At 44.1% G+C, this 18,237-nt stretch overlaps 3 protein-coding genes across 8 annotated transcripts; 1 reads left to right on the top strand and 2 right to left on the bottom strand.

Annotated features, from left to right (window-relative positions):
• Nucleotides 1-6,403: 6,403 nt before the first annotated feature.
• On the bottom strand, nt 6,404-10,586 carry them4 (thioesterase superfamily member 4). 5 transcript variants are annotated; one of them, XM_067238046.1, is made up of 7 exons: nt 10,048-10,586; nt 9,685-9,874; nt 8,902-9,064; nt 8,706-8,816; nt 8,399-8,523; nt 7,777-7,824; nt 6,404-7,540 (listed from the first exon to the last, which is right to left on the bottom strand). In XM_067238046.1, exons 1-6 carry the CDS (start codon nt 10,189-10,191, stop codon nt 7,781-7,783), a joined length of 777 nt encoding a protein of 258 aa, XP_067094147.1. In that variant the 5' UTR covers nt 10,192-10,586; the 3' UTR covers nt 6,404-7,540; nt 7,777-7,780. The 5 variants fall into 5 exon arrangements, with proteins under 5 accessions (XP_067094147.1, XP_067094149.1, XP_067094146.1 ...); XM_067238048.1 differs by having other exon boundaries at nt 6,404-7,824; nt 10,048-10,140; nt 10,515-10,564; XM_067238045.1 differs by having other exon boundaries at nt 6,404-7,824.
• Nucleotides 10,587-13,561: 2,975 nt separating this feature from the next.
• On the bottom strand, nt 13,562-15,799 carry si:dkey-87o1.2 (uncharacterized protein LOC796684 homolog). Its single transcript, XM_067238625.1, has 4 exons — nt 15,313-15,799; nt 14,698-14,752; nt 14,451-14,568; nt 13,562-13,776 (listed from the first exon to the last, which is right to left on the bottom strand). Exons 1-4 carry the CDS (start codon nt 15,607-15,609, stop codon nt 13,746-13,748), a joined length of 501 nt encoding a protein of 166 aa, XP_067094726.1. The 5' UTR covers nt 15,610-15,799; the 3' UTR covers nt 13,562-13,745.
• A 479-nt stretch (nt 15,800-16,278) lies between these two features.
• Nucleotides 16,279-18,237, top strand: zgc:174935 (uncharacterized protein LOC796019 homolog). 2 transcript variants are annotated; one of them, XM_067238503.1, is made up of 5 exons: nt 16,279-16,402; nt 16,565-16,868; nt 17,103-17,157; nt 17,575-17,689; nt 17,844-18,237. In XM_067238503.1, exons 2-5 carry the CDS (start codon nt 16,572-16,574, stop codon nt 18,019-18,021), a joined length of 645 nt encoding a protein of 214 aa, XP_067094604.1. In that variant the 5' UTR covers nt 16,279-16,402; nt 16,565-16,571; the 3' UTR covers nt 18,022-18,237. The 2 variants fall into 2 exon arrangements, with proteins under 2 accessions (XP_067094604.1, XP_067094603.1); XM_067238502.1 differs by having other exon boundaries at nt 16,345-16,868.

The raw sequence follows: 18,237 nt of genomic DNA, 5'->3' as shown, positions 1-18,237 counted from the left end.
GTGGCAGAGCCTGACTGTGACAGAGCCTGACTGTGTGACAGAGCCTGACTGTGGCAGAGCCTGACTGTGTGACAGAGCCTGACTGTGACAGAGTCTGACTGTGACAGAGCCTGACTGTGTGACAGAGCCTGACTGTGACAGAGCCTGACTGTGACAGAGCCTGACTGTGGCAGAGCCTGACTGTGTGACAGAGCCTGACTGTGTGACAGAGCCTGACTGTGACAGAGCCTGACTGTGACAGAGCCTGACTGTGTGACAGAGCCTGACTGTGACAGAGCCTGACTGTGACAGAGCCTGACTGTGTGACAGAGCCTGACTGTGACAGAGCCTGACTGTGACAGAGCCTGACTGTGTGACAGAGCCTGACTGTGACAGAGCCTGACTGTGTGACAGAGTTCAGACTGAGAGGCAGTGCTAGAAAGCACCTCGAGTTGCTCTTCTTGAGTAGCAGACACACTTGCGTGCATAGTCTGATACACACACACACGTTTATGTGCCTGTTTGCTTCTGTGACAAACACACACACACACACAGGTAAGAAACAACAGTGGTACTGTAGGTCGGTGTCTGAAGCATCAAACCTCTCCGTCTGTCACTGCCCACATCTGTGATCAACTCTGAAAATAAGGTGGGTGTGCACATGAGTGAGGATGTTTCCGAGATGAGGGGATATTTTCAGGGTTGTGCGTGCGTGAGGAGAGCAAGCCAAGGAGATAAGCATCAATGAGGGGGGTAGTGCTAGCTAGCCTGTCTTTGTCTGGGTCTGTGAAAGCCGGCTGTGGTTTTTCACTTTTGTTTTCCTTCGTTAAAATCTGTTTTGCTTCATAAGCAGAACACAGGGATGATAGCAGAGTATTGCTAAGGCACATGGAAATCCAGACACACACAGACTTCACGAACACCTAAAAATGCATTTCTTAACACGTATAGTTTTGACGGCAACCGACAAAACCTGTAATTTAAACCAAAAATCTGCAGTAGATCTGATGAAGGTGGAGTGTCCATGTACCCATAGTAAACTCACTCACACAGAATGACTTTCCATCAACGCCTCCAGAACACTCCAGAACATCTCTCCAACCCTGGTGGGTCGCTCTGTCTTTCCTTTACTCTAATCTGTTGCTAAACTTTGCCCTCAGAACTCTTACTCTGTCATGCTCTAAGGAACTCCATGTGCCATGTCTCTGTACACATTCAACATTTGTGAATTGTTTAATTACAAATCTAAAACTGGAACACAGAAAAAAACTAAATATCTGTATTTTTATATTAGAATTATTTTACTATTATATGTGATAAACAATTGTGTACATATACATTTGTGTGTGTTAAAGCCAACTGCAATGTGATACAGAACTTTAGTATTTGTGTAAGTGTGTGAGGAGCTGATAATGTAGAGGCTTGTCTCACTTATTCTATCATCATTCATGTGTTGAAGCAAAGTGCACAGGTTTAATTAAAGGGTATTTTCATACATTTTGGTTTCACCATGTAGAAATTGTAAAACCTTTGATACATAGTCGTATCTTCAACAAAAGGTCACCAGGTACTGAGGATCTCTGTTCGCTGTTCTAACAGCTGGGCTGTTCTGCAGTCCTCTTCAGCTGGGCTGTTCTGCAGGCCTCTTCAGCTGGGCTGTTCTGCAGTCCTCTTCAGCTGGGCTGTTCTTCAGTCCTCTTCAGCTGGGCTGTTCCGGGAGCAAGTCCACCTCCTTATTTTGCCATCAGCAGTTACATCATGAATGAAGATGATTGAACCACCTGAGGCAGTCATAACATCCCAGTACCTGAGGCAGCCATAACATCCCAGTACCTGAGGCAGTACCTGAGGCAGTCATAACATCCCAGTACCTGAGGCAGTCATAACATCCCAGTACCTGAGGCAGTACCTGAGGCAGTCATAACATCCCAGTACCTGAGGCAGCCATAACATCCCAGTACCTGAGGCAGTCATAACATCCCAGTACCTGAGGCAGTACCTGAGGCAGTCATAACATCCAGTACCTGAGGCAGTCATACATCCAGTACCTGAGGCAGTACCTGAGGCAGTCATAACATCCCAGTACCTGAGGAAGTCATAACATCCCAGTACCTGAGGCAGTCATAACATCCCGGTACCTGAGGCAGTACCTGAGGCAGTCATAACATCTCAAAGAATAAATGAGTTGTCTCTACATGTTGAAACTAAAATGTAAATTACTATTATAATTTTTAATAAATAATAATAGGGAATGTTACTTAAGAAGCTGCTCTTTCCTGTCTATCACTGCTGGGTTATAGTGTCTATGAAGAATGGAACTTTAATCACAAAACTGTGTGTGGACAAAAATCTGAAGATTTATTTTTTGTCTCAAACATTGTGGAGGGCATTGCATATATAGTATACGGTACATATTTAATAATGGTTGTGTCTTGTTATGTAAACACACATCTCACACATGCTCCGGTCGGGATCTCACAGTTCACTAATGAATCGACAGTTGTTCTGTTCAGTGATTCTTACATAATGGCTCTAAGGACCCCTGAATGCTGTGCAGTTGGTAGGCCAAATCATTTGCCTGTTTGTTAACAATGAAAAACAACATTTCTGCACCAGCTAAATCTCACAGACACCAACTCACTTCAATCATGAATACTTTTAGCTATGCTGTTATCAATCACATTGCATTACCCAGCTTAGCCGATAATGCTCTGCTTTGAGTTTCCTGCCTGAACTTAGCTTGCTGTATTTAGGCACATGCACAATAAGGCTTTACACCCTAAACATCCTGATGATGAGAAACACAAAGAGACACATGGCAGCATGGGAAACCGTATTCATGAGAGAGAGAGACAGACAGAGAGAGATGGAGAGAGAGGGAGAGAGAGAGGGAGGGAGAGACAGAGGGAGAGAGGGAGAGAGAGAAAGAGAGAAAGAGAGAGGGAGGGAAGGAGAGAGTATTGACTCATGTTAGCACTGCCTTATTTCACCTCTCTTTCTATATTACTCTCTCACACACACAATACCAAAGTTCCACCAGATCAAAAGCTCATCTGGGCCAGAACTGACTTAACCGTCCAGCCCACTCACTTCCTCTGCAATGTTCTCCTTCATTCTATTCTTTTGAACAGGTTGATAATCAGACAACAAAGTGCTTTGTTGGCAGTAAAGATTACGTTTCATGGATAGTATAAGAGGTTAGAGAGGCTGTAAACAGATGGGTCTTGTAAAGCAGATCATAGCAATACAGCACGTTGAGCTGCAATTCTTGTATGAAATGTGCTATATAAATAAAGTCTTATTATTATTATTATTATTATAGCAATGGAGAGTTCCAGACCGTGGAGTGTCTTTGTGCATGTGTAACTGGCTGTGTACAGTAAGTGGAGTTTAGTGACAGAGACTGGACAGCTATTCTAGGGAGGGAGTCGGGTGGCTGAGCGGTTAGGGAATCGGGCTAGTAATCAGAAAGTCGCCGGTTCGATTCCCGGTCGTGCCAACTGACGTTGTGTCCTTGGGCAAGGCACTTCACCCTACTTGCCTCGGGGGAATGTCCCTGTACTTACTGTAAGTCGCTCTGGATAAGAGCGTCTGCTAAATGACTAAATGTATTCTGGGAGACACTGGTTTTAGTTCCTTTTATTCAGCAAGAGGCTGGGTAAAGATGCAGGCCCAAAACAGATCTACATGGACAGCTAATCCCTGGGATTACAGCAGATTACTGCCATTCTTACCCACAGAGAGCACCTTTTACACTGCCAGGTCAAATAGGAGAAGAGAGTGTGAGCTGATGAGAGGAGGAATGAGGAGAGGAGAAGAAGGAGAGGAAGAATGAGGAGAGGAGAAGAAGGAGATTGGAAGAGAAACAAGGGAGGGGAGAGACAAACCTGAGAGAGGGAGTTTTGCGGAGGGGCTAAGTGATCTAACCCAGTACGGAGATAAGGGGAGTTAGATAAGCAGCAAGTGGGAGCTGAAGATAGACGCCTGCACATGAGGGAAACAGGGAGATAAGATTGAGATGAAGCATGCTCGAAATGTGGAAAGGATATGAGGAAATAAATTGACACTCGGAAATGTATTAAAACAATGAAAGGGAAGGCCCAGTCATACATGCAACTGTTTCGTTGCTGGATCTTTCAGTGGTCTCACACATTCTGTGACAGCCCAGGCTACACAGGTATAAGAGTACTGTCCTAACTACACAGGTACAGGAGTACTGTCCCACGTACACAGGTACATTCTGTGACAGAATGTACAGAGGATATCACCTGAGCACCTAGGATGACAACAGAAATAAATTAATATATATGGGACCAGGTTAAGATGTGTGTGTCCATGTGTGAGTGTTTGTGTGTGTGTGTGTGTGTGTGTGTGTGTGTGTGTGTGTGTGTGAGAGAGAGAGAGAGAGAGAGAGAGAGAGAGAGAGAGAGAGAGAGAGAGAGAGAGAGAGAGAGAGAGAGAGAGAGAGAGAGAGAGAGAGAGAGAGAGAGAGAGAGAGAGAGAGAGAGAGAGAGACAGAGGCAATCAATATCAAACATTATTTGATTGGAAACTTACCTCTTTTGATGACTGCTGTGGGATCAGGTGATTCAGGTTCCTCATAATCCATACTCTCCTTCCAAAATAAACACAAGTCTCTAACCTACACACGCACTTCAACACGCGTACACAAGCGTAGATTAAATTTAACTGGAAATACTGCAAATTTCGGTTTAAATTCTGAGAGTTTTACTCCAAAACGAATGTACCTGCTGTTCTCGCGTCCCGGCCGGCGCAGACGCTTAATAAAGTTTACTGCCATCACGTCTCAACGGTGAGCTGTTGCTTACCCATCGGGTTTGAAAACATGTTTCTCATTTTAAGTCTCTTTAAAAACGTGGTCCTTATCATTCCTTTAGTTTTCTTTACAGTAGTTACAGCACATTGTTTTTTCATTTTCATTTATCCGAAGCATGAGAATAAGGTGCGTTAAGCACGCACCGCGCGACCACACACACTCATCAGCCGACAGCACATACACCGTGCGCGCGAATGCCGTTTGCTCCGGTTTTACCCCCGCGCTCTTTGCGCCCTGTGTCCCGAGGTTGCAAGCTCCCGGTTATGTCACCAGGGATTATGTAATAACTCGCAGCCGTTTGTTTGTGGAAACGGATTGTGTTTGCACGGAAAAATCTGTTGAGAAATATAATCCAATAATTGATTTAGTAGTTTTAGAAGTTTATAGGATTCCAAAACGACTAAATAAATCAGTGGGGTAAGTTGCAAGTAACATGAAAGTATAGATAAATGAGTAATACAAAAACGCCCGGTGTAAACTACGTTTCATTGGGCAAACGATACTGTAGACCAAAAACAATGACGCAACATAGTAGGCCGCGCAGATTGCCCTGCTCAGGTAACTGATGGCGGCAGGCCCTTTGATGAAATTATTCCTGACCGGCGGTCTATTCTTACACGATTATTCCTTCCGTATGGTGCCTCTTACATCATCATTGTGCAGGCCTACGTATGTGAGTAATGTGAGCAAAGACAAGTAAACAAACATCTGGCAAAACTTATGAGGAAAGAGGTGCACCATAAATCTACTGTATATAATCGTATTTTTCAGGCATCCCTTCCTTTCTTCCTGGCCCCACATACACATTTGTTGAAACTCGAGACCTCCAAGGGAATCATGTGTCTACATATAGTTTTACTACTAATTTAATACTTCAATACTAGTATACAGGTTTTCGTTTAGGTGGCTTTAATAAAATCAATGACAAGAAAAATCTCACCCCCCCCCCTCTCTCCCTACTCCATTAACGCCTCAGTGACCACACCTGAACAGCTGTCCGCACCACATCCTATTCCCCGGAAAACCCACTGCCATTTTGTTAGTGTCCTACATACACCACACAAACACGCACACACAAAACCCTCTCAGGCCCGCCTTCTAATGAGGCCAGAGATGCGAGGGGCCCAGGGTGAGATAAGCCCTTAGCAGCTAGATAAACTCAGAAACCACACCAGCCTACCACAATGAGCAGCATGGAAGGCTAGGGGCTGGGAGGGAAGGACTGAGTGTGATGGCATATGTGAGCACTGGAGAAAACTAAGGGAAGCTGAGCACAAGTCTAAAGGTGATGGTGATGTAGATAAGAGACCGATATTTTCCAGCTACACTTGATTTTCCATGTGACAGAGTTATTAACCAGTGTTCTGGTTCTTGTGCCTCTGGAACCCATCCGACAGACAAGAACACTGTGGTTCTCAGAGGTTCCTCGAGGTCCTGGGGGTCTCTGAGGTGGACCATGTGTCACTCCTTACCGTAACAAAACAGCCCACTGTCACGTCTTACCTACTGGAAGAGATTCATTCAACGAAGAGTGGGACTCAGAGAGAGAGAACAGACACGCCACTGAACCCACATTAAAGGGTTTATTAAAGACATGCTCACATGTTATTAGTATAACTTTTCAATTCCAAAAGACCAACTTAATCACAGTAATATATGAAATATATTTTTTTATAGACATAGAGATGCATTTAAAATAAATAAATGTGTTCATTAAATATCAACCCATTCAGGGGTGAGTGTTTTCATGTTTGTAAGGGTGGAAAAGGTAAGGCAGCCTGAACATTTGTTTGTTCAGTTCAACTTTAAATGCAGCAAAAGCTTTCACTAAAAAAAATATATTAAAAAACATTTTAGGCTTAAATAAAGAAATGTAAGCCTAAACATTGTAGGCAAGGCCTTGTGTGAGGTAGATCACCCTACATAGTCCATCACTCTGAACTGAGAAGTTGACAAGTTACTCATTTAATATGGAGCATGTCTGATGTATTTGAAAGATTTACAGAATACTCTGGGTCAGCAGTAAGATTGTTAAGTGGTGGATAATATCCAGAAAAAGACATTTTCCCCCCCAAAAAATCCATGGGATTTGAAATAACAAAATATAATTTAAGTGCTATTATTTCCGTTGAGTTCAGTGCACATAAATTAATACCTTGCTAATGACAGTAAAAGTTTTCTATTGTAACAGTAATATTTGATTTAGTTGAAAAATACAAAAAATAGTGTAATTTAAGTGCTATTGGCATAATGAAAACAGCCCCATCTCATGGGAATTCATGTGAAAATTGTAAATAACCTTTTAGTTTCTAACTTGCTATCTTATGCTTTTATCAGTAGTACGTGTTTGTTGTCATACAGGAATTTAAGTTTTTAGCTTCATCCTGCTATTTGTGGAGGGTTAATAATATATTATCATCCAATTATATACTTTAAAACCTGTTCAATCAAACCAATACTGATTATTTATGTCTGTATAGGGACATGGAAACTGCAATATGTGACTAAATAAATAATTCCACATTAATTCCCCCTAACGTCCGGAAAATACCATGGAAAGGTTCCACATCTGAAAATTCCCAGAATGCAACTCAAGCAAATCAGAGGTAGGAAGACTGGCACATGCACACACACGCGCACACGCACACACACAGTTTGACAACTGTGTTTCTGTCATCTTATTACTCATTTTGATTGGTTGGTTGCTAGTTGGTTGCTAGTTGGTTGCTAGTTGGAGTCAGGTGGCTGAGCGGTGAGGGAATCGGGCTAGTAATCCGAAGGTTGCCAGTTCGATTCCCGGTCATGCCAACTGACGTTGTGTCCTTGGGCAAGGCACTTCACCCTACTTGCCTCGGGGGAATGTCCCTGTACTTACTGTAAGTCGCTCTGGATAAGAGCATCTGCTAAATGAATAAATGTAAATGTAAAATGTAGTTGGTTGCTAGTTGGTTGCTAGTTGGCGCGTCACACTCCCAAAATGTGGCCAACGTTGATCGAAAGAAACAATCCTGAGAAAGAAGGTTGGGGAGAAATTATGTGAGACACGACTGCATCGTGGACCAACTGTTTATCAGCTCACAGACTTCTTCAAACACATGGCTGTACTGTTCCCTAGCCTGGGCTAGTGTGAGAGTGTAACCTGTGCACGTGGCTGTACTGTTCCCTAGCCTGGGCTAGTGTAACCTGTGCACGTGGCTGTGCTGTTCCCTAGCCTGGGCTAGTGTAACCTGTGCACGTGGCTGTGCTGTTCCCTAGCCTGGGCTAGTGTGAGAGTGTAACCTGTGCACGTGGCTGTGCTGTTCCCTAGCCTGGGCTAGTGTAACCTGTGCACATGGCTGTGCTGTTCCCTAGCCTGGGCTAGTGTAACCTGTGCACGTGGCTGTGCTGTTCCCTAGCCTGGGCTAGTGTAACCTGTGCACATGGCTGTGCTGTTCCCTAGCCTGGGCTAGTGTAACCTGTGCACATGGCTGTGCTGTTCCCTAGCCTGGGCTAGTGTAACCTGTGCACATGGCTGTGCTGTTCCCTAGCCTGGGCTAGTGTAACCTGTGCACATGGCTGTGCCTGGGCTGGTGTGAGAGTTACCTGTGGCCTCTGTGTGTAGTCTGGAGCCGTCTGTGCTGGTCACCTGACAGGTCACAAACGTTTTCCTCCCTTCTTTTTTATCCAATGAGCAGTGGAGTAATACTGTGCTGCCCAATGGGATGGGGCTTTGGACAAAGAAACAAGTGTCATTTCATTAAGTCTTACGATTAATAATAATAATAGTAATACACTTAAAATAATTCTCAAATAATTTCTTAATTTTGAGAAAAGATCTTGTGAAACCTCCATCATGAGCTGCTGAATGATGTGTGGGGTCTAGAGAGTTCCAGAACTGCCTGTACTGTACCTGCGGTAGTTGATGTTAAGGTTAGCAGTCATGACTGGTCCAGAGAGGTAGGTGGAATGGGTCCCTATCACCGTGTCAATCATAGTGGCTATCGCCCCCCCATGGACATGCCTGGAATAACACACACACTCGTCAACATGGGCCAGCCAGCAGCACAGTGGGCGGTGATGCAAGCACATCTTTTTTGATGGTTTACCCTGGAGGCCCTTCCAGCAGATGTCCAGCCTGGAACACACACACACACTTCTGCTCTTCTTTGTTGACAAACATGACGTACTCAAACGCTGCTCCCTGTTCCCTGATGTTCCTGGTGAAGAGGCGAGCCTTGGACTGGATTATTTTACTCAGATACACTCCACCTATGCAACAGAGCACAATGATCCCACAGTCAAATGAAACTTGCCAACGGCAAGACAGTGGTGTTGACACATTCAAACAGTCCCTCCAATCCTATCACCAAACATTTACATTCGGTCATTTAGCCAAGACAGTGGTGTTGGCACATTCAAACAGTCCCTCCAATCCTATCACCAAACATTTACATTCGGTCATTTAGCCAAGACAGTGGTGTTGACACATTCAAACAGTCCCTCCAATCCTATCACCAAACATTTACATTCGGTCATTTAGCAGAGGCTCTTATCCAGTGCGACTTACAGTAAGTACAGGGACATTCTCCCCGAGGCAAGTAGGGTGAAGTGCCTTGCCCAAGGACACAACGTAATTTGGCACGGCCGGGAATCAACCCAACCCCTTTTTGATTAATAGCCCGACTCCCTAACCGCTCGGCCATCTGACACCCCCTGATACTTGGTTGTTATACCTGAGATTGTGTTGATGGAGACACTGTACTGCATTCCTAGTCCTTGATAGTGTGGTGCATTTACTAGATTATATTATTTGTATGTCACTTTGGATAAATGCATCTGCTGAAGTGAAAATTTAAAAAGTTTAAGATACTGTGGGGGATTACAAATACCAGTTGCAAACTTGAGGGAGCGGTTATAACTAGGCAGTCTTCTCCAAGGCCCTCTCTTTTTCTCTCCTTCCTCTGTCATTTCCTCACACTGGCTGTTGTAGTGTTCATACTGCTGCCTCATCTCAGAGCCCCAGGACGAGTTGGGCAAGCTGAAGTCTCTGGGTTGGGAAGAGAATGGCCAGGGCAACACCTGACGGCCAAACAGACACATTATAAAACTGGTAAACAGAACAGTGGGCATCAATAATGCTGCATCATGTAAAGCTGTACAGCAGGGCTAGCTAAGCACCACGAGAGAAACGTTGCGTGAAACAGCAGACTGACCAACACACCGTCTGTCATGATCTAATGTGGATGACCTACCGCCATGCTACGGCAGCGGATAAAGGAAGTCCTCTGGGCAGCTAGCTGGACCATTCCGGTAGACGAAAACGGTGTGATGTTGTTGCTGATGGCCTGAGGTGCGCGGCAGAGACTTCTCACAATGTGCACACCGGTTCGCATCATGACGACAGGGGATTTCTGAATATGCTAGCTAGCTAGCCAGTTGTTTTACTACTTCAGAAATATTATCAATATATACTTCTGTTTGTAAAAATTGTAAAATAACTATGCGTGTCAGCGTGTTGTGAATCTACAATTCAGAACTGAATCGGCGTAGGCAAGCTCCTGAACTACTAGCCAAGCCCAGAGCCTAGGCTACGTGCGTAGTGCGCTAGCTAGCTAACGAGCTATAGTTAAAATGTTAACAATACAACAGGACAAGCCATGTTTATAGAAATGTGTCCAGCAAGCCCTAACTAATGTATCAACAATATCCTAAAGCATACCCGTTCCATATGATAATTCAGAGACTGGTATGTTCTTTGTTTGTTTGCCGACTTCGCCGGTAGAATGACTTTTAGAGGACATCATTAGTCTACTTTCTGTACGACACGTGACGGTGACGTATTTTGTGTCATGTGAAGAGATGACAGATTCAGAAACAGCAGTATGACGACACTGTTCGAAGTTAAATAAGTTACATTTGCACCAAATAAATTAAATTTGCACCATGTTTAATCTTTTTTTCAATGTTATCACAGTCGAAGGGTGGTAGCAAAATAGTTGTAGCATCTAAATTCATTTTCTGCCATCTAGTACACGTCGTCCGTTTAAGTAGGCTACTGAGAGATTTCGTGCTAGCTAGCAATGCTAACGTGCAGCTATCCGATATTGAAAAATATTAAACATGGTGCAAATTCAACTTCTTGGCTCTGATTTAAGTCTCCCGCTCGGCTTTGCTTGAACTATTTCGACACACATGAACCACTTGATCTCCTAGCTTTCTGACCGCCTCAGTTGACGCATGGCTATGGGCAGTCTATATTACTGTAGACATTCTCTGTATGGGTTTACTGATTTCAGCTACTTCCGGCTACTTTGGTTTCCATGCCAACACGGACACCGGCCATCCTCTGATAACGACTCTTACAGCTTCTTACTGACTAGAACAAACCATACAGAAATACACGTTTTAAAATAGTTTTATACACATTGACATGATGTTTGGATGTGAAAGATGGCGTTCTAATAACAAACTTGTGCAAGGGGAAAGGGACAGAATTAAGGTGAGTTGTGTATGGAAGAAAATCAGTGACATGTTTTGAATTTGAAAGGCATTGAATACTTAATATTGAAACTTAAAAACCACCGAATTTGTTGGTTTTGAATTCCCCTCTTTAAAATGTAAAACAGATCCAAAAATTCATGGTTCGGAAATTCAGGAAGCTCAAATTCGAACTGTAAAATTGAGATCCCAAAAATGTAATGAAAATTAAAATTTGAGGTTTAGAAATTCAAATAGAACAAAATCCTGGCTTCTCAAATTCAAATGGTGAAATTCAGATCCAAAAACTTTGGACTTTTTTACTTTTAAAATGTAAAACATGATGTCACTGATTTGCTTCCATAGTTGTGGCTTAAGTTGTGTAGGACTGGCACTAAGACCCTATGTCTGACCTGGAGTTAAGATGTCAAAGAAGCCAAGTGGTAGTTGATTGTGGGGCAACATAAGCCACATGATCAGTGCTCAGATTGTGTCAGAGGTCCTGGGAGGTCCCCAAGGTGGATGGTGGGTGGGGATGGAGGGGACTAAGGCTGATTTATGATACTTAATAAACCTAGTTCTGTGAATATGCAAATTCATTGAACTTGTCATTTTCAATGTTTTATAGAAGGATGAAGACTTGGCTGACCGCATTGCAGAACTTGATAGGTTTGTCATTATTCATAAGTATTCACAACAGTGTTCCTCATATTTGTCTCTGTCTTTAGTTCCCCCACCTCCCCTCTCCCCCTCTCCCTCTCTCCCCCCTCCCCTCTCCCCCTCTCTCCCCCCTACCCTCTACCTCTCTCCCCCTATCCCTCTCTCCCCCCAGCCCCTCTCCCGCTCTCCCCCCCCGCCCCTCTCCCTCTCTCCCCCCAGCCCCTCTCCCTCTCTCCCCCCCACCCCTGTCCCTTTCTCCCCCAATCCCTCTCTCACTCCCGCACTCTCCCGCTCCCCCCCCCCACCCCTCTCCCGCTCTCCCCCCTCCCCCCCCTCTCTCCCTCCCTCCCACCCCTCTCTCTCTCTGTCTCTGAGTGTCTATCTGTTTCCCCCTGCAGTATTCAAGGGGCTGTGTTGAAGGCAAAGTTTGAATGTGCCCCCCAGGCTGGCTATACTACGGCTCTCAGACTGAGAGAGCTGACGCAGCAGACAGAGACCCTGCTGGGAAAGACTGCACTTACATTGGTAAGAGCAAGGAGGAGCAAATCTAGCATGTCAGGTTAATGTGGAATGCAGTCAAAACTGGTTCTGTCATATCTCACATCTGTGTGACTGTGTGCAACTAGACCTCCTTTTCTAAGCTGTGTGTGGGGCCCAGATGATGAGGGAGTGAAGGGCATAGAGGGATTCAGCTTCGATGTTTGGTCTGGCTGATTCTCATACTGGAATTTATTTGACAATGTATCTATCATCTATTGCAGCTTTAAGGATGATAGTTATTAATTCCAGCAGTGTCCTACGGTTGTGTGATGTGTTGTTGTGTTGTTTAGGTGCGCAAGGCAGCCCTGCGGGGCCTTCTGGACCAGGAGAGAATGCAGAACATAACAGAACTCAACCAGCAGGGGAAAACCATTTACAAACAAAGAGTGTGACCCAGAAGTGACTGAACCTGTCTGTCAACTCATCCACAGCAGAATGCAGCATGGTAGAAACCAACACCCATTATACCTGATGCAGAGTTCATTCCATTAAAGGATTCTGATTCTGATTCTGATTCTGATTCTGATTCTGATTCCATTGCACATTACATACATGTTTACCTTCTTAAACATTTACCTTTTTGAATATATAAAAAAAATATATATATATTGTGAGGAAATTGATTTAACTATAAGGACATTGCTTTACATGTGAGTACAAAGGATAAAATGCAGGAACTTTCTTAATAATGAAGTTAATCATTGATGTTACTCCGTCACACTTGAGGAGTGGGTGGGGCATGGAAAAGACCGTCCCTTTACATACAGTCACCAAAATGAATTTGGTTAACAAAATAACAGTAAGCAAGCCAAAGGTATGGAAATCCATTCCAAATGTAGGATCATTTTAGAATTATACTTTGTTCTGCAACTTGTTTCACAAGTTTGCTCCATGAATAATCAAGGGCATTTAGAGTTTGTTGTAGACACTCCGTGTGTTCTGTGTTCTGACAGCCCCAGGGTGTGAGAGCTGAGAGCAGCTTGAACGGTTGATCTAAACCTGCAAAGCCGGTGGCACATCCAGACACCCCTAAACACACACACACTTGAATGGAAATCTTAATAAACAAGACTCTGACTCTGGGGTTTTCACACATTCTACATTTACGTTTTTTATTTTGTTTTTTATTTTCCAGAGTTGCCAGTGAGATTGTTAACGGAATATAAATGTTAGTGTTTATATCCTGGGTGCCACAGTTCTGTTGTGTTGTTCTGCTAGGTGCACACATGCCCAGGGGGTCCTTCTGTGTCGTATTTAGGGGGAGGAGGTTTCTTCATTTTGCTCCAGATAATTTACACAGCTTCCTGTAAAAAGACAAAAAACAGAATCCATCAGGGTTAATGAGCACAGCATCCTGACCTCCAGTGTTGACTGGGTTCAGTTCCACATGCAGAGCAGGATCGATCCACATTCCTGCTGTGTGTGGGTTAGGGCTAGGTTTTTTGGTCAAGTGGTTTTTGTCCTGCTAAGATGTACTACTAATTCTGTACTGCAGAGTTTACCCTCTTAGTTCCCTGCAGTTGAAAGCATTTAAGCTTCCTAAGGACTGTGTGGTCTAATGGTTGATAAACTGCAGCCAACCCCTGTACCCCACCCCTGTACCCCTGCCCCACCCTAAAGCCTTCTGGGAACTGATGAGGATAGTGTAGGTGTGTTACAGTAATACAGTAATAACAATATGTTGACTGAAGGTCCATTGGAAGGTTGAGTGTGCATTTGCATTTAGTCATTTAGCAGACGCTCTTATCCAGAGCGACTTACAGTAAGTACAGGGACATTCCCCCGAGGCAAGTAGGGTGAAGTGCCTTGCCCAAGGACACAACGTCAGTTGGCATGACCGGGAATCGAACTGGCAACCTTCGGATTACTAGCCCGATTCCCTCACCGCTCAGCTATCTGACTCCCTGCATGCATGCATATGGTGTGTGTGTGTGTTTTGTGTGTATGGTGTGTGTGTTGTGTGTGTGTGCACTCGTACATTCCCTCCTCGTTGGTTTGATCCACAAATGCACACACTGCGTGGTCCCGATCCAGGATGTGCTGCTTCAGACCCTGGATCTCTGCCAGCATGGTCGTCTTCTTTGCTTCATTATCCGCTGAGGAGTAACAGAGACACTTTGAAGGTGGTCATGCATTCAAATGTTCAAGGAAAAACAATAAAAATGTACGTGTGAGATTTGTGCACCAGGGTAACCAGGGTAACACCTCCACCTGGGCTTCCATACCTTGTAGTTTCTTTAGGTCCTCAGTCACCTTTGTCTTCTTCTTCTCATGGGATCCCTGTGAACGACAAGGGGGGGGGGGGGGGGGGGGGTGAAAAAGAAATAAAGGAAGACACAACATCTTGGTGAGATACTATACATGTGTAACTTCTAGACAAAATGACGTCTTTCTTCAATGTTGAGATGTACGTACTTGTGGCTAGTTGGATATTATGTAGAGTTTAACACTGAGGGACAGACAGGTTCTTGTTTAACACTGAGGGACAGACAGGTTCTTGTTTAACACTGAGGGACAGACAGGTTCTTGTTAAACACTGAGCGACAGACAGGTTCTTGTTTAACACTGAGGGACAGACAGGTTCTTGTTTAACACTGAGGGACAGACAGGTTCTTGTGGCATCATCCACTCTCCCATGGGAGAGAGTACCCTATTCTAGCCCTGTCCCTCTGGCCAACCCCACTCATATAATACACTTCAGATACTCCGCCCCTCAGACAATTTCACAGTTGTAAAGAAAAGTACAGACACACTACACAATACTAACCCCCAATACACACAGTGACAGTGTGTTTTCCCAGTGACAGTGTGTTTTCCCAGTGACAGTGTGTTTTCCATACCTTTTCTTCATTACACTTCTGCAGGTTCAGGTCCAGTTCCTCTGTGACTTTGATGGATTCTTGTTTCTCTTTTTGCAGCTCGTCCATTTTGTTTTTGAGTGGCATGAATTGCTCATTCAGCTCTGTGATCTTCATCTTGATCTGGTGGATGCGGTCCTCCTTCTGCTTCATCTGATTAGAGCCCAGTGCAAGGGTGCTCCTCAGCTGCCGCAGACTCATCTCCTGCTTGATGGCCTCGAACATTAACCACCCCATCCCGCTCACGCTCAGGAACAGCAAGACAGACAGCAGCTTCATGCTTGAACCAAGACTGGCACAGAGCAGGAAAGAGAGGGAGATCCCCTGCAAATACCAAGTTCCAGAGTTTTCTATTCTGCCTAATCAGGTCTTGAACTTTGCAGTTTCTCTGTACCAAGCAGATGTGTCTGGGTGGAAGGACTGCGTTCCTGACTGTAGATCCGCAACCCCTCTTAGAGATCCTGAATGTGGTGTGTGTACCTGTAACCTGCTAGGTTTGCCAAGCAAAGGCTACTTCCTTGTTTACGTAGCCCCGCCCATCCCCTTCGGCTTTCGCGTTTTTCTATTTGTCTCTGTCTCTCTAACAAACAATGTAAAGTCTGCCTGAAAGCCAACAGGATAATAAACCGAATTTGAATTCTTATTATTGGGTGTGTGTCTTATTACATTAATTATAATAAGACTAATAACTAATGTAATGTAATAAGACTAATGTAATGTAATAAGACACACACCCAAAAGGAAATGCTGTTTAGCAGGTTTGACCAGGTTTTTGCATGAAACATCTTTGCCCTTTCAAAACCGAACAGGTTTTGTAATCCATTACAAGTGGGCGTGACTGAGTTTAGCCTTCCAGTGAATCTCTCTCTTTCAGTCTATCTTTCACACACACACACACAGGAAGATCTCCAGTTTCAGTCTGTTAGTGACACTGATGGTGACTTTAATGTTGCAGAAAGAGGAGTGTCTCCAGGAAGGACAGGAGGAGGGGGGGAAGGGGAGGAGAGATCCAGCACCAGGAAACTGACAATCAGTAGATCACCTGTACTAAGCAGGAGTGGAAGGATCACAGGTAAACACTTTCTCTGAAGAAAAATAAATACATTTGTTGAATGTGAATACCTGTGGATGTGTTGTGAGGGTGCACACACTGACACTACACCCTCGGTGCATCGGAACGAGCTCTTACGGAACCAGTTATTTATAGACGGTAAACACACCTTTGTCACTCCAGAGCGGATATGAGGCTGCATGGGGGGGTCCTGGGTGGCTCCGGGCTGGTGTGCGCTGCCATGCTGGTCATCATCTTCCTACGGAGGAAAGAAGAGGACGAGTTGCAGACTAAAGTGCAGTTTCAGCTAGTGAAACTGCAGATGACAAGAGACATACTGATGGAGAATCAACACGAGATCATCCGAATCCACAACCTGCTAGACAAAAGCAATGCTCAGATGAACGTGCTGGATCCGGAAGTCAATCGAGTTAAGGCCACCGAGGAGATCTGGAAGAGCAAGCTAGAGACATGCACAGGAGAGAAGGTGAGGGGGGAGCCATGGAACAGGCCTTCCTGTAAAAGAGGTTCAGGAGGATGAGAAATGTGTTGTCAGTTCTCTTGTATTTCCTCTCCCTTGTATTGTAGCTTCACTGCTTCCCAAACCAAACTGAATCATTCTGTTGCCTGTAATTGGTACTGTTTAGTTTAAGTCTTTCATTTAGTCTTTAATCTTATATCAGATTGACTGGACATTCTTGACTGTTGCTTTAACTCACAGAAAAACATGGCTGATGAGGTTGCTTTCATCAAATCACAACAAGCTGAAGTTTTTGGTGAGTCCTGGAGCCCAAAACATCCTGTTTCTTATTCAGAGTATTTGTCCTACCCTAACCGGTACAATACAGTTCAGGATAACAGGGGCAAACCTGCTCTTTTCTTCACTGCCTTCAACTGTGACAGGGTTCAACTTCTCCCACGGTTAGGTCTGGCAGTGCTTTAGAGGGGGAAGGAGACACCTGGTGGATGACTTGGTCATTACATCTCTTTAGTTGCATTAAATTATCCCATTTTGCTCGGTGCAAGAAACGTATAAAAATGTTATAAGTAAAATAAATAAATATATATGCCTCCGTCATGGCTGACAGTACAGACATTGGGGCAGTACAGACATATTAATATTTACACACTTTGTTTTGCACACATACTGAAGGTTCCTATTTTGTCTCATGCGTGTCTGTCTTCTCCTGCAGCTGAGTTTGAAAAGGAGACGTCTGTCTGGAAGGTGGAGGTGAACTCTCTCCAAAAACAGATGACTCAGCACAGCAAATTGTGTAACTTTGTCAGAAATGACTCCGATGAAGCCAGGTAGACACTTACATTCTTACATTTTAATCATTTAGCAGATTTGCTTTTATAAAGTACACCAGATTCCCAGTCACATCCATTCCTTCACACTACAAAGATTGTTTCAGTCCATCGCACACCTTTTCAAACTTTCATTTATTTGAAATCTGTTCAGGAAACTGTGTGGAACTGTGGTTCCTAAGGAGAACCCTAAAGAACTTGACGTTAAAGAAGCACCACAACCAGAAGCACCACAACCAGAACCACCAAAACCAGAAGCACCAAAACCAGATGCACCAAAACCAGATGCACCAAAACCAGATGCACCAAAACCAGATGCACCAAAACCATAGCCCCCAGAACAACAGAAAGAGAAGCAAGGTGAAAAGATGAAATTATTGTGGGTTTGGGAGGCTGCTTGTGTAATATATAATTTGTTATTAAATCATCTTTTGAACCTCTAGATTATTTAATGTATTTTGATGATAACCTGATTGGAACTTTTAATTTTATATTTTAAAAGAATTCTGAAGGTTATTTTTTGTCACATTAAAGCAGTGGAAAGATAA

The sequence above is a fragment of the Osmerus mordax genome, chromosome 6, assembly GCF_038355195.1.
Source record: "Osmerus mordax isolate fOsmMor3 chromosome 6, fOsmMor3.pri, whole genome shotgun sequence".
Lineage (NCBI taxonomy): Eukaryota > Metazoa > Chordata > Actinopteri > Osmeriformes > Osmeridae > Osmerus > Osmerus mordax.
The sequence above is the reverse complement of the archived record's forward strand: the minus strand, read 5'-3'. Positions and strand labels throughout refer to the sequence as shown.